Source organism: Plecotus auritus (genome assembly GCF_963455305.1).
Source record: "Plecotus auritus genome assembly, chromosome: 1".
In the NCBI taxonomy this organism is placed as follows: Eukaryota; Metazoa; Chordata; class Mammalia; order Chiroptera; family Vespertilionidae; genus Plecotus; species Plecotus auritus.
In genome coordinates, this window is record NC_137770.1 from 190,925,039 (window position 1) to 190,941,343 (window position 16,305).

Genomic DNA, 16,305 nt, shown 5'->3' on the forward strand with positions numbered 1-16,305 from the left:
CGGTTGCCATTTTTAATCTCCTCTCCACTGAGCATGTAGAATGGTGTTTTGCATTTCTTAAGTGGGAAAGGACTCTGTTCCTACCCATTTTAAGGCTAAGTTGCTGAACTGCATTCATCATTAGATTATTTTAATTATTCCTGCCAATAGTTACTGTGGCTATTGGTTTTAAGATCAAAATTTTGAATTTCCTGTAGGCAAACTGCATTAAAAAATTAACAAATTTGAAATCATCACACCTGAATCCTATTAACATTCAATAATGACATTCAACAGTCTTTGTTCCTAATAAAAATTAAAATATACAGATCCCTGTTGTTCAGACTTATCTAGGAGATTGTGAAAATATGCATCAAAGTTTCTGAGAAGTCTCTTGAAATTCAAAACACATAAAAGACTAAAAATAAGGTTTTTTATTACAGTTGCTTGGTGATTGTCAGTAAAAAATAAACTCAATGAAAGCTTCTTTGTGAATTCATTATTACTCTACAGCTTATCCTAAATATTTTATTTCCAAAGCAACTGTTTTGAAGTCTATTAAAGATTCCTGAATGCTAAACTGCTAATATTTTATGGTCATAACACTAGACTAGTTATTTTAGGGATTCTGCTACCCCCTGAACACATAAGTGCTACTATGATTTCATGAATTTTATGATTATTCATTCAGTAAGTTTTACTGTTGGTTCTATAAAGAGATCTTTATTCTTAGACTTAGGTTGTATACATATATTCAATGAATCATTAAATAAGTTATTTATAACCATCTACTGTTAAAACATTTTATGTGAATGTAAAGTTCCCTATCAGAGCTGCATGTTTATATTCTTTCCCTAAAATCTTTGGAAATGTTACAAAGCTTATCAGTAATCTAGTGTGTTGGCAATATTTGTTTCCAGATATTAACTTGTTTTTAAGGTATTTGTAGATTTTTCATTGTTACTCTTACTTTTGCTCAAAAACCAACCTGAACTCCTTCCCCACAGCGCCAGCAAAATGCCTTGAAGTATGTGACTGAGGAGTGGTGCCAAATCGAGTATGAACTGCTGCGGGAGCGAGGGTTGTGGGGTCCCCCCATCGGCTCCCATCTAGATAAATGGATGCTGGAGATGACAGAAGGGCCCTGCAGAATGAGGAAGAAAATGGTGCGAAATGATATGTTTTATAACCATTACCCTTACGTGCCAGACACCGAACAAGAGGCAAGTGTGGCGGTGAGTATACAGAATTACATGTTTGTAATGGTGCCTTGAAGCTTTTTTTTCTTTTTTTTTTTAAGCATCTTTCCTTATTAGGTCCATTACCTAAAATGTCTGACTTTGAAAATTCAGTATGCTGTATTAAATTGGTAATGTCTGGGTGGTGGCGGTGGAATTTAGTGAAGTGGTTTCAACCGCAGACTCAGGAGCCAGACTGCCTTGAATACGGCCTGCCTCTGCCCCTCTACTGCTGGGTGACTTAGTACCCGTCATTAAACCTGCTTGGGTTTCTGTTTCCTTATGCCTGAAATGGAGAAAATAATGTTTTCACCCCAAACAGCTGTTATAAGGATTAAGTTAGTTGAAATTAGTAAAGTACTTAGAATAGTGTCCAGCACAAAATAAGACCTGTATGAGTGAGTGTTAAATAAACAAAATGAGTATTGGCACTAAGCAATGCCCATTGAAGAAACGTAAAGAGAAGCAAAGAACAATCGCCTGAACATGTAGATCGTTCCATTCATGTTAAGAAGCTTCATCACCAATTCCATAGGTTTAAAACAAACATTTGCCCTTCCTTTTTATACAAACAAGTTACCCTTCCCAAAGCCTTTGCTCAGGATTTTTCACAAGACTAAAAGAAATTTTGTCTAAACTGATAACGATTGGGGAAGTGCGTACTTATGTCTGGGAAAATAGAGTCTTTTCCAGTAAAGTCACTACCAATTTAAGAAGAAAAAACACAGGAATATAACATCCACTGAATTTAAGTCTGAAAGTCCTCATAGCATTTCTAAATAGTAATTTAGCTCTTCAGTGTCTAAAAATAATTCCTTGCCTCCAAAATGAATAGTGATTTCCTCCTTAGAAATGCAATTTTGTCATGGAATCACAGCTTTGGGAATTGAAAGAGGTTTTCACAGATAATTTCATGCCATTTCCTACTACTATTATGTCAGTGTGTAATCAGCTATAAAAACATTATTTATGAGGTATTTTACTGTTTTGTACTTTGTCTTCGAAATGCAATGTACATTTCATACTTAAAAGCACATCTCAGTCCAGACTAACCACTTTTCACAGGCTCAGGAGCCACATGTGCAGAGTGTGTACTGTGTTGCACGGGCAGCTCTAGAGAACCCCTGACTTTTAGACTAGCGTTTCGTGATTTAAAAAAAAAATCAGTATACCTTATTAATGAGTAAGATTTTCATGTCTTCCTTTATTATCATTTAAATTTTCAAAGGAGTTATTTTGACTTTAAAAAGATCGTCAGGAAAAGCATATTTTAAAGTTCTCTCCTTCCCTAAGAATCTGACCACCTTATGCTTAATTTATCTCTGGATAGGAAGGTTACTAGGGGATGTATTTCACATTTTGTCTCACCCTATATTTTAGCTGCCTCTAAAAATGAAGTGCTCTAACTAAATCTATTGAAACTCATATCCAATTAGAAAGTCATATCACTACAAAGAATCATCCACTGACAAACATACTGGGTTTGTTCTTCTGAGGTATTTGGTTAATAGGATTTTAGAACCTGAGAGCTTATAAAGTCCAACTTCTTCCCCAGTGTAGAGGTTTTATTGTATTTTATTAAAAACTTCACTTTAAAACTAAGATTTATAAAGGAGACTTGGAACATGGGTCTTTTAATAAATAGTTCAGCTCATATAATGGGAGGCAACTTGTATTGTTCCAATCCTCCTTTTTTTTTTTTCTTCTGACAAAAAGAGTACCTAGAACTTGATAGAAATCCCTGGTTTCATATACTTGTACTCATGGATTCCACATCTGTCCTGAAGCTACTTAGAATGTAGGTTGTAGACCTGCTAATATATAGTTACTTAAAATTTATCAAGATAGCTCCCCAAGGTCTACTGTTTTCCAAGCTATTCAGTTCTATCAAGAACTCCATATTTGGCACAGGTATAACTTAAAATGCCATAATTTCTAATACCAGGGCATTGTGTAAGAAAGTTAATCTACCCGTATTTTTGCAGCCTTTTACTAGCACCTACTTTTGTCAGAGCAAACCAGCAATACATTCTCTCGTTTTTAATCTTACCCCCAAAATAAATAATTAAGAATTTAAATCTGATTTGATAAAATACTTTTTATTGAATCAATACTCATTTAAATGGAATTCATTCAAGAATACTAAAATACAGAGTGGGTTTACAGTTATGAGTATGGAAAACAGTTTATTTTTATATAATTATTTATTAATTATTGTATTATTTTCTATATGAACAACTGTAAACATACTTTTGCTCCATTCTGTGTAAGGTAAATATACTCTCTTGAATATGTGACTTGCTATTTTTATTTCACTGAGGCATATACTTTTTGAGTTACATAACCATAATATTTTGTGTTTTATCTATTCCTTTCCTTCTTTATAATAGTGTCTTTTATTTTACGGAAGTATATTTACAGAAGTATATCAGATAAAACAAAATAACCTATTTAGAGTTTATACTTACAACCTTAATATCATTAGCATTTTACCTAAGCAAAGGAGTTCACCTGCCTGTGAAATCTAAACAGACACTCTCAGAAATAGGTATATACTGTATGGAACTTAGTTTTTAATCAGATGGGGTACATTTTGCAAAATACAACGGTGTCAAGAAATTTGAAGATACATTTCAAAATAGGAGACGCTCTGGATAGAGGAGATGATTATAGTATGCAGACCCATGCACAAGTCTAGGTTAATCTGCTATGATGAAATCTGAAAGAATATTTTTAGTTTGTTAGTTCAGAATCTTCTGTAGATCTCAAATGCCATTGAATATCCACTTTTGTTCTATGGAATATGCAATCTGGCAATGGTGACAGCAAAGAAATTCCAAAACCTAGAAGCAACTGCTATCCCACGACTTTTTTTGTGAAACCAAAGGAGAGAAGAGTGAATACTTGTAAGCACTCTGCAGAGTTGACAAATGCAGTTTCATTTATGTGTCTAGCAGCCCTTGAAGTAGAGTCAGTCTTATTATCCCAGTTTTACAGATGAGGACTGGAAACCTAGGAAAGTTAAGGAACTCTTTCTAGGTCGCAGCTACCAAGTGATAGAACCATGTGTAATGTTGACAGAAATTAAATCACTTTTGAAAAGGAAAATATTCTGCTATTTCTTGGTTTTGTGACATTATCTGTCAATAGTGAATTTCTTTCAGACAGAAACCATATATTAGGTTTTGTCTTTCTAATGCTAACAGAGTACCTAGAACTTGATAGATTTCCATTGAATTGACCAACAACATTCTCTTTTCCTAACTTACAGATTTCATCCATTGCTTCCTGTACACTCTATAGAATTTTCCTAATTCTGAAAATTTTCCACTAAAAAGGGCTAGAGCCAGATTTTATGGGACCTGAAGTTTATACAACTTGGGGGAAGGGAGGAGGTGGCTCCATAGGAAAAAGAGTACCAAATTATGTATACAGAATTACTAGGGCCAGCTCCTCTTCCAGTATTTTGAAAGGAGCCCATGGGAAGGAAGTAAAGGCGGTTGCAGTTTAAGCTTTCTTAACCTCATAGTAAATCCACCTCTGCCCTGAACTATATTAATATCGCCTACCAGAGGTAGAGCTCAGTCTTTCTTCCCTTTTAACTCATATAAATGTGTTGCCCTCCTGTGTGAGTCTTTATAATATATAGTCAGTACTTTATGCAATAACAGGTATTTGCCAACCTAAAAATTGCTTTTCAAGCCTCTTGATAGGTTAGCGGGCTTTACCTGGAATGAGGGCAAATGGCTTGATTAATTGCCTTATTGATTAAGAATAATTATTGTTTCTAAGTAACATTTACTTCAGTAGTCCTGTTGCTTAAGCTGAAAGAGTAGTGATGATTAAAAAGTTGTTTTATTGTTTTAAAATCCTTGATGTGTTAGAAATGAATCAAGTGATTTATCTTAGTCATTAAAGTTTTCTTAAACCTGGATAATATTATATATTGCATAAAAATAACTTACCTATTCTAAGTTTTGAACTTTTATTTCTTGATTTTTAAATTGGATGTTTATTTATAGAATATAGAACGTATTTTAGTGTTTATTTGCCACAGACTCAAAGTGTTCAAAATTGCTTAACTAAAATTATTTTCATAAAAGCAAGAATAATTATAATTATATCCTGAGGGAATTGGTATATATGAAAAATTTTGTATTGTTCCATGAAAATAATTTATCTCTGCACAGGGACTTTCCTTGGGGGATAATTTTCATAACTTAAAAAAAGCTAAACTAAATTGCAGTATAATTCTATATTTTAAGTGGTAATATTAGTTATAGATAGTATTAAAATGTGAGCCTAGGATATGATAAAAATAGAAAATGTTTGTTTTTAAGCAATATGTGACTTACTCGCTATTTTTATTTCACTGAGGCATATACTTTTTGAGTAATTACCTTGAATCCTATTAAAGGAAATAAGATTACATATTTTGGTATTTAAAAATATTTAACCATTAATACCAGGTTTTAATTCTGTAATCCCCTTATTTTAACAGAATAATAATCTCAAACAAAATATACTTTTCTTTGCAAATATCTTTGGAGTAAGAGATATTTGGATCCTTTTCCAATTAAGGGAGTCTCTCATAACTGCCTCCACATGTATTTTTATGTAATGTATAGACGTCCCAGGACTCAGAAACTGAGCAACTCGTTCAGGAAATTCTATTGCCAGCATTATAGAAAAATTTAAAGTAAATGACTAAAAAATTACTTTCTAGAAATTTTGACTTGGAGAAATTGAGATTTCCATATGAACATAATTACAACAATAATACATTAAAATTTTAAAGGAGAGCTGAGGTACTACTAAAATTATTGGTATAACGTATATCTTAGCTATTGAATTCTTTTTTTTTATTGTTTGAAGTATTACAAATAGTAGTACATATGTCTCCTTTTTTTTTCCCCCCATTGACCTCCCCCACAGCCTCCACTACCCCCCAGTACATGCCTTTACCTCTTCCCCCCCCCCCCCCCCCCCGTGTCTTGTATCCATTGGTTATGCTTATATGCATGCGTATAAGTCCTTCGGTTGATCTCTTACAGCCCCCCCCCCCACCTCACTATTGAATTCTTTACTACCATTTAGTAAAATAAGAACTTTAGTTAGTGGATCAGTGAGCACATGTATTAAAACAGCAGCACTATACATATGCTGCAGAGACAATATGAGTGTACCTGCCAGACCCTGCCCATAGTCCAGTTGAGGGGTACGTAGTGGATATCAGAGTTGGGTTTGACAGTAGTCATTGGTCCATTTTGCTATATTGGTTTCTCATACATCTATCCAGCATTTATCTTGTTTTTCTAGGAATTTCAGTGATTGCAGAATCAGTGCCCTTCATCCCTGTGCACTTCCACATGCATGTCAATAGAGTTCAGTCCTTGTTCATAATTCTGTTTTTATTGACATAAATGTTACACACATTGAAACATACAAATCTTAAGTGTACCATTCCATGAATTTTAAAAAATGTGTAGTATACACATGTGTAACCCAAACTCTTATCAAGATAGAGAACAAGCATGCATACTTTAAAGATTATTCTTAAATATAAGGTATGAGTTTAAAAGTTTTGAAAAACAAAGGTTTACTAAAACCACATGAAGTATTTGAAAGCATGTCCAGTAGCCCTGCACTTGTTTTGTCTAGGAAAGCAAACATCTGTGAAAGCATTTTGCCTACTCATGTTTACCATAGGGAAAGATACTGGAAGTCATCTTCAGATATCAACCGGGAAAAGAAAGATTAATTGGAAGTAGTTCTTGGGTGCCTTATTGTCTGTCTGTAGGTATCTGTGTGTTTACCTGCATAAGCCACACACTACAGCTTAACTAGAAATTTCCTTCTGTCGATCAGGATTTTATTCTGAGAATAAAATATAAAGCAGCCACTTAATTCATCTTTTTTAAATTGTTGACACTATTGCAGATGTCCCTATACCCCCTTCCTTAATCCTCCTCCACCTAGCCCTGGTCCCCCTACCCCCTTCCATCTGTACCTAATTCTTTAAAAGTACTCTTTACAAAAACTTTTGGTTGGAGGCTGACATCCAGTCTGCCTTCTGCTCTCAGCCTTTATGGGGTTATAGCTGTAAGGTAGTGAAGGAAGTAAAGGCCTTGGACTTTTATGAGAGGATGTTTTTAAATAACAAGCACTTAGTGATTTCTTTGCTTCAGGGGTAGTGCAGATAATCATTTAAACAAGTTGCTCCTATTACAAAACAGATCTGGGGAATAGGGAGTGAGCAGGTGAAAGGTAGGTGAAAGATAATAGCTAGCATAAGGTTCTATTTTCTAGTGTTTATCCTTTTGAAGCCATGAAGAGTTGCCTGTAAATCATTCATGCCAAAGGCAGCCTGTGCTGAAGTTGTGTCAGTGTCGTCTTTAAATATGTCCTGTTCAGTGAGTAGCCTTGAGAATTAGTGTATTTTAGTTTCATTCTAAAACTACTCTTGATAATGGAGAAAATAATCACAAGATGCTCATAATTATTTCAAACAACCTAGGATGTCGTGTTAATTTTCTTTTGCATGAGTACAGTTCCTATTCCACACAATCCTCAAGAAAAATTTATTTTTATGTTATTCTTTATGGTTTTTTTTCTGATGTGTTTATACTTAATACCGTTTTCAGTCTGAGATCCCAAGTAAACAGCCTGAGACTTCCGATGATATCATTCCTCAAAAGGTAAAACAAATTACCATAAAATAATGCAAACTACTTGCAGTTTTGGTTTTTTGTTTTGTTTTGTTTTTAGTGCATGGTAGACTAGACTAACTTAAAAGATTGAATTTCAATTTGCTCTTCCTGTAAGTTTCTTAGAGTTGAAAAGTGGGTTTCATTTATGCTGAGAACTGTTCTGGCCTTTCTCGGCTTTGCTCTAATTAGCTTCCTAGGGTCTGTGTGCGGCTCACTAACAGGCGGAGTATTCATTGCTCTCACTATAAAATGTGTATGGCTTCATACTTAACTAACAAGTTCTGACACATGTTAGTAATGGGCAGCCTGACACCTTCAACTCTTTTTTCAATTACTCATTTAATTTTCCTAGATACTAAACTGTATTTTGAGAATGCAAGAATATTCCTTTTTAAAAATTATTTTTCAATCACAATAGTATAATCAAAACTAAGAGTATATGATCACTTTTCAAAATACAATTTAAATTTATTTTAATTTGTTAAAAAATTATAATTTCCCCGCAGAAAGATTCTATACATAATTCAATAAAAACTGTAGTTCTTTAGAACACAGAAATATGCTTCAAAATATTTACAGAAAATGCCTATGGTTCCAAGTTAAAATCTGTAAATGTTGTCCCACATGTGTTCATTCATTGTCTTGCCCATCACTAACTCTGCTTTCATCTTTTTAAAATGAACAATTTTGAGTTAAAGATAATAGTTATACACCAAGTAGAACTGTTACAGTACAAAGTGTATTACCTTTATTTCATTTCAAAAATATTGCAATGTTCTTACTAGTTTGTTCATCTGGTTGATCCTTCCATAATTTTGATATTATTTTACATCATTGTAATACTTTCCTGTGTTATATAATATATTTCAGTTTCCATTTGCTGGATATTAGTCTTCAGTTAGCTTGCAGCTCTTTATTCTGATTCTGTGCCTGAAATTAAAAGAAGGCCGGCGTGGCTTTAGTTAGGTATACTTTTATCTCAAATTGATTCAGTATTTCATCTAAATATTCCAACCAATTGGACACAGTTTTCCACTTCAGTTTGAAATCATTTTTTAAAAAATGTCTTGCTTGAAATAAGCATTATTGTAAACAATACGTATTGACTACTTGAGCTTGAAGAGTAGGCCAATAGAATATTTTAAATTAGACACTCTTATTAATAGGAAAGGGAAAGTAAATGTTTACAGAGAGAGCATTTAAAAACATGTTTCAAACCCCATCCTTTTCTAATTGTTAATTCAAAGTATGGGTCTGATTGAGGAACCTTTATACATGTAAACTTTTCCCTCTGGTTTTACTTTTTTTGTAGGAACTTTTAGACCTTAATGTTTTCATTGTATTAGGTAGGGGGGAAAAAAGGTTTAGGTCAATTGGAGAACATACTTTTAGGGTAAATATTAATTATTCTGAAAAATAAATGTTCTTCTTTCATGACAAAAAAATTAAATATTTTTCATTGTTGTAGGTAATAAGTTTCTTCTTCTAAATTGACTTATGTATGTTCTTGATATACTCAGTTAGTAAGTTTATAGATCATATTCTCCTACACAACAATGAGGATGTTTTAACAAATTGGAGATACCAACTCAAAGTGGCAGACCAACCAGAGAGCACCATCTGGCCTGAAGCTGGTCGAGTCCATGTTGGTCAGGACTCTCTGAAGGTTTGGGCCATTTTCAGAGTTCCAGTGAGACCTGGGAATATGCGAAAGACCAGGGCAGTTCTGAGTCTCTACCTCTACGTATCTGAAGTAAACACTCGTATAGATGACTCCAACTGAAGGGCTGGCCCTTTAGGCCTGACCTACTTACTTTACTTGGGGCGGAAGCAGCATTCCAGGCTCCTTGCAGACTAGACATCCCCCTTGTGACTTGATGCTCTCCAACACTGGGCATTCTCTTCACACTACTGTATAGGGAAGTTTTCTGATACATCAGTGAGCCCATACTGTACTAATGTGAAAATGTTATTTGACTAGAGATGGTTCATTTCTATTTCGGGAAGAACAAAACTGCTAATATTGTTTTACATATGTCTTTTAAAAATCAATGGAATTTAAAAATAAAGAAACTTAACCCCAGTAATCTATGGACTTACTGTGTATAAATACAGTCCATTAAAAACCCCTAGGAAAAAGGTAACATGTAAAGAAGTCTTGACACCATACCTTCCCTTGGGAAGCTTATATTTTAATTCTTGAAGACAATTACTTGAGTTCTTTTCTCTTGTTATTTTTTAGAAACCTGCTAGGTACAGAAGAGCCATAAGTTATGACAGCAAAGAATACTACATGCGACTAGCCTCTGGCAATCCCGCCATTGTCCAAGATGCCATTGTAGAGAGTTCAGAAGGTGAAGCTGCTCAGCAAGAGCCAGAGCACGGTGAAGACACTATTGCCAAAGTCAAAGGTCAGCCTTCCTCTGGGTTTCAATCTGAAATCATTAGAGCATTCCTCATATTTGAATGTATATGAAAATAGGAGCAACTGTGAACAGTAGGTCCAGCCTTAAAGGTATCTATAAATATTATGCCATCTCATTCTTCTTAAAAATTAATTTCTGCATCTGAACTTCTAAAGCAACTGGCTCTTTCTTATTGCCTTCAGATGAATGCAATATGCCCGCTGACTTAATAATTCTTTTTTTTATTGTATTTTGCAGAATTCTCATGGCACCTGATATTTTCAGTTAACTGATAACTAAATAAATATTTATAAGTTTAAAACCACTACTAACAATGTGTCCTTAGTGCATGTTAGCCAACAGTAAACAGTAATAGTCTTTTTTTCTATGATTATTCCAAATCCGTACTTTTAAGAGCTCAGTAAAACATACATATGGTGATGAATTGAACTAAAATGGCATGGGCTTGTTGATTCTTTACTTTCACATAGGTATTCACTCTGACTCCTTTCTACAGCTTCTCCATGATTTAGACCTTAACAGACCCTCTCCAGTCTTAAAGAGACCAGGGAATAATCCAGTCATTCTTCTCTGGAACTTTCTCAACTCCCTGTCCACCAGTAACTCTTTGCTCACCTCTCTTACAGCAGTTTCAGTGATTTTTCACTGCTTTATGTTTTTCTAAATTATCAGTTTCTCAGAGGCAGAGATTATTTTTCATCTCACTTTATAGCTTTTGGCAGGCGTGACTAGCACAACATGGGGATTTAGTCAATACTGAATAAATCAATCCATTTTTTTTAACTTCTTTAAGCCTCTGCTTCACCATAAATTCAAAATCTTGGCATATTTAATAAATAAAGCTCCAGGATATAAATTAAGAACTGTAAATTAAAAATCAGTTTCACATCCCATAGATTAAAACCAAAAACTATATGACCATCTCGACCAAAAACACCATAGAAAATTGTGATTCATTTCTCCTATTATTATAATACTAGAGGCCTGGTGCATGAAATTCGTGTACTGAGGGGAGTGTCCCTCAGCCCAGCCTGCATCCCTCTCACAATCTGGGACTGCTGGCTCCTAACCGCTCACCTGCCTGCTTGCCTGATTGCCCCTAACCGCTTCTGCCTGCCAGCCTGATCACCCCCTAACCACTCCTCTGCCAGCCTGATTGACACCTAACTGTTCCCCTGCCGGCCCGATTGCCCCCAACTGCCCTCCCCTGCCGGCCCAATTGCCCCCTCTGCCCTCCTTTGCCGGTCCGATCGTCTCCAACTGCCCTCCCCTGTGGGCCTGATTGCCCCTAACTGCCCTCCCCAGCTGGCCTGGTCGCCCCCAACTGCCCTCCCCGGCCGGCCTGGTCACCCCTAAATGCCCTCCCCTGCAGGCCTGATCACCCACAACTGCCCTCCCCTGCCGGCCATCTTGTGGTGGCCATCTTGTGACCACATGGGGGCGGCCATCTTGTGTGCGAGGGTGTGATGGTCAATTTGCATGTTACCTCTTTACTATATAGGATACCTATTTTCTCATAATGATTCTGACTTACTAAGCATTTCATAATTGATATAAAATTTTCATAGAATCCTTAAAACTTTCAGTAGTTGAACAGTTTACAACCTTCTAATTTTCTTGAGAATGCACCAGCAAAATTATTGAGATACTCTAAAGCTGTATTTACCTGGGTATAAGCCCCATGGTATAATTCACAAAGTGAGTCAGTCAACTTGTGTTTGGGTCATTGGCACTTCACTTCTCTTGACCTCATTTTCCTAATCTCTAATTGAGCTAAAACCACAAATACAGTGCCTCTACTGTAATATGCAAGGTGTTATTCTAGACATAGAGTTGGAGGTTTTGATTCACCAAATTAAAAATAATGCAGCTTTCCCCTTGTGGATGTTCCCAGCAGGACTTGATCTCTCATACTTACTTATTATGCTCTTTTATATGTGAAAATAAGGTTCTTGTTAAGGCAAAGCAGAGCCTCTGATAATACATATTAAAAGCATAATATTCTAACAGGCTGATTTAATGCTTTCCAAAATTCTTAAAGCAACTATCACTGGTAGGTGTAACATGACTTTTCTTTGGTACAACTAAGACTATTAATTTAATTAAATGTAGGAGTTAGAGTGTATTTTGAGTGGTTCTCATATTTTGGGATCTCATTAACTGATTTTAATGTCATCTCCTGTGATTATTAATAAAGTTATCCAAATGTAGGCAGTAAAGTGTTTCCTTAATCTGCAAATTAAATGATTTGTCCCTGTATTATAAAGAATTCTGTTCTTATTCTTCATGGCCTGATGATAGGATGTATGAATGACCATACTGCCGCTTATGACCTAAGTCTTAAAATAGTCCTCATGGGCAGTCTAAGTAGGTGGGATCTCTTATAATCATGTTTATAAATTGTTTTCTTTACTTTTGTTTCTAGTAGGAATTGATCATTTATTCATGTTATCTCCTCAATGACACTTGTCCATAAGCAACACCATTCTTACCATTAATGATGCTAAACTCTCTATCATTATCTGTTACTTATTTAGAATTTACTATTTATAACCATAATGCTCAGTGCTTTTATTCCATGAGTTACCTCATGTTGTCCTCCAACAATTCTCTAAGAGAGGCAGTATTCCTATTCCTGTTTTATAGGTAAGAAAACTGAGATTCAGAGAGGGCAAATAATTCTCCAAGGTCACACAGCCATTTAACTCCAGAGTCTATGTTGTTAACCACTGAACTGTGTTGCCTCCCATATCTTCCTGAGTTACCTCAAATTGGAAATGTATTGGAGGGGCTGCATGAGACTAAACTGCTTCCCAAATGGCCCTGCAAGGTCACATGGCCCTCTTGGTTATTATCCTGTAGGTCTGGTCAAGCCTCCTCTAAAACGCTCCCGATCTGCACCTGATGGAGGCGATGAGGAGAACCAGGAGCAGTTACAAGACCAGATTGCTGAGGGTGGCTCTATAGAAGAGGAGGAGAAAACAGACAACGCCACCCTACTTCGCCTCCTAGAGGACGGAGAAAAGGTACTGTGCTTCTAAAAAGTAAGGATTGTATGTGTAAGTAACTTGTTTCCAGTTTACAAGACTGGTTGATAGGGTGGCAGAAGATAAATATTTCAGCCTCTCTGATGAAACACAGTATTAAACCACCTTTTGGGTTCAGTACTTTACTTCTCTCCAGGATTTTTATGATTACATAAAACAGCATGAGGTTTCATCAGACACAGTATTAACAATTGACACCTAATTCACCATCTTCCTCTATTCCCTTTATTGGACTGCTGTTCTTGCTATAATTCTCTATTCCAAACCCATGTACACAACCCATTCTGACCTCGTGCTTTTTCAACTCCATAACTCTAGTGATACCTTCAAGAAGCTTCAGCCAATCTGTGCCATCTCCCCAGCCTTCTCACTCATAGAACATTACTTTGCCTTTCTATTTCAGTCTCCTGCACCTTGCCCGTCTCTCCAAGCTCCTCTTACAAGCTCCTTATAGCCTGAGCCCCCTGCAGCATTGTGTGCCTTGCAGTTTACTACATCCATGATGTTATTCTTCATTCTACACTTAACTCATTCTCTTCCCTGCCAAAATGCCCCTCTCTCCATCATTTGCATAACCTCTCTTTGTAACTCCCATTGATACAGTCTAATTTATTTGGATGTCTTTAACACTTAAAGGTAGGAAGTGTTTTTTTATTGTCTTGCCAACTCGGGCTTGGTTAGATACCCTCTTTTATGCTTTTATAATGCCTTGTATCTATTACTCTATTTTATCAGGTCCTGATTATTTGTTCCTATGCCTGTCTCTCCCCCTAGCCAGGGAGCTCCTGATAGGCCACAGTGCTTCTTATTCCCACCCTATTGCTGTACAGCTCCACTCACTTAGCAGACACCCTAAAACCTTTGAGTTGAAGGAGTGTTTGGTTGAGTAAATAAAGGGAGGGAGGAGAGAAGGGAGGGAGGAAGGGAGGAAGGATTAGTGAACATCAACTGTTTAAAGGATGGTCTTTTGTCTATTATATTAGATCTTGGAATAACCCTTGAAATCTGGCCCACTCTGAAGTAGTAACCAGAAATTAGTATATAATTTTTAAAATTGTGTCCAAATGTATGGCCTTATTAATGTGGAATGAGAATATTTTTAAAAACCATTTAACTGCAAAAGTTCATTAAGTCGGAAGGAAACACAAGAGAGGCTCTGAAGTCTTGGGAATGTTATATTTCTTCATTAGGTTGCAGTTGCAGCATATTTAGCATTTGAAAATCCAAGCTGTGCATTTATGAAAAACATTTTTCTGTATGTATGTTACACTATTCTAAAGGTACTTTAAAAGTGCATCAGTATTTTTCCTATAACATTCTACCATTTTATTATTGAAGTAGTTCAAATGTGGCTTTGAAAATTGACTACATTTACATATTTTAGAAAATTACTTTCTAATGCTGTCACTTGTTAAACTTTTAATCTCATGACTACAGTTTTTGCTGTTTTAAGATTCAGTAGTACAGGAAGTATATTCAAACTGACATTTATTTGACATTTGTTTGTCTCTGGTTTAGTTGTTGATCTTTTTCCTTGACTCATGTTGAACTGAGTTTAAACAAGAAAGAATTTTTAATAAGAACAGATCCTGCTCAATGGAAAGAAAACAATACTTACATTGAGAGATTCAGTGATTCCTTCCTTCAATGAGGAAAATATAACTTATGCCAATTTGGGCTTTTTACAATGGCATAACAGTCGGCCAGGCAGGCAGGACCCAGGTGGGAGCAGATAGGGACCAATTCCCAGTTCTAGTTCCAGGAGTTGTTATGGAAAAAGGAAAAGTGAGCTGTGTGGAAGAGAAAACAGCCAACAATTGCAAACATGATTATGTAAATTATCTTGCTCTGACAACAAGCCAGTGTGCATTTGAAATTTACAAATGAAGACACAGAGGCCCAGAGAAATTAGGAAACGTGGCTAGATCTACAATAAGTAACAAAACCAGGAATTCCCTCAGGATTGTTAGGCTCCCCAGACCTTTTTCACTTTGTATCACCTTGGCTCACACAGGGCTCAGTCCTAATCTGTTTACATGTATGCCTCAGTTCCCTTTCCTGCCAAGTTTTCTGTCTGTATCCCTCATTATTGAACTTGTTCCTCACCTGTGGAACTTGGTACATAAGTGCGTGCCTGGCACATAGTGAGTATTCGTGAATATTGAGAGAAATGGATGATGCATGGGGGGTGGATGGATATGACTAAATGGTTGTTTCTTTTTACTGAGGTCAACTACAAATCAGACTACTGTCTTAGCAGATTCTCTTTAATATGCTTACACTCATTTACTATGCTTGGCTCAGGGGATGCCTTCACAGAGGGACCCCGGTAAAATCCTGTTCTCCCATTAAATCCATGTTTTAAAACATTTTGTTTCAGTTATATAAAAAAAAATTTTTAATCTATGTTAATGAATGTTTATGGTTTTTCTTTATAGATCCAACACATGTACCGTTGTGCTCGAGTCCAGGGCCTGGATACAAGTGAGGGGCTGCTTCTCTTTGGTAAAGAGCATTTTTATGTGATTGATGGATTTACAATGACAGCAACCAGGGAAATAAGAGACATTGAAACTTTACCTCCAAAGTAAGTAGATGAATAAAGAGACATACAGTACAGCTATCTTTAGAAAACAATATTATTCACATCGTGTTTTTTAATCCAGAAATTGTGTTTCAAATAATGTTACCTCTCAGTTTGTGTGCATCCATGTTAAATATCCACAAGGGTAATAGTTATTTAAAAGTAATAAAGACCAAAATGGCGCTATATTTCAAAATGAAAACTAAAATCTTGACTATGAATTCATAATATTAGACACCAAATTTCTTATATTATAATCTATATGTTTATAAACTTATTCTGAATTTGCAAATTGTTCTTTTTAAAAAATTTTAGTACAAG

The 16,305-nt window shown here is 35.7% G+C and overlaps 1 protein-coding gene across 9 annotated transcripts in view; it reads left to right on the forward strand.

Annotated features, from left to right (window-relative positions):
• Window positions 1–16,305, forward strand: part of WDFY3 (WD repeat and FYVE domain containing 3) — a 284,218-nt gene that overhangs the window by 225,551 nt on the left and 42,362 nt on the right. For 7 of the 9 annotated variants that reach the window (XM_080682022.1, XM_080682020.1, XM_080682021.1 and 4 more), the window contains 5 exons: window positions 987–1,214; window positions 7,862–7,915; window positions 10,170–10,338; window positions 13,216–13,379; window positions 15,839–15,987. In XM_080682022.1, the coding sequence (XP_080538148.1) occupies window positions 987–1,214; window positions 7,862–7,915; window positions 10,170–10,338; window positions 13,216–13,379; window positions 15,839–15,987 (764 nt within the window). The remainder of the gene's footprint in view (window positions 1–986; window positions 1,215–7,861; window positions 7,916–10,169; window positions 10,339–13,215; window positions 13,380–15,838; window positions 15,988–16,305) is intronic. The other 2 variants (XM_080682017.1, XM_080682018.1) reach the window with 1 other exon arrangement.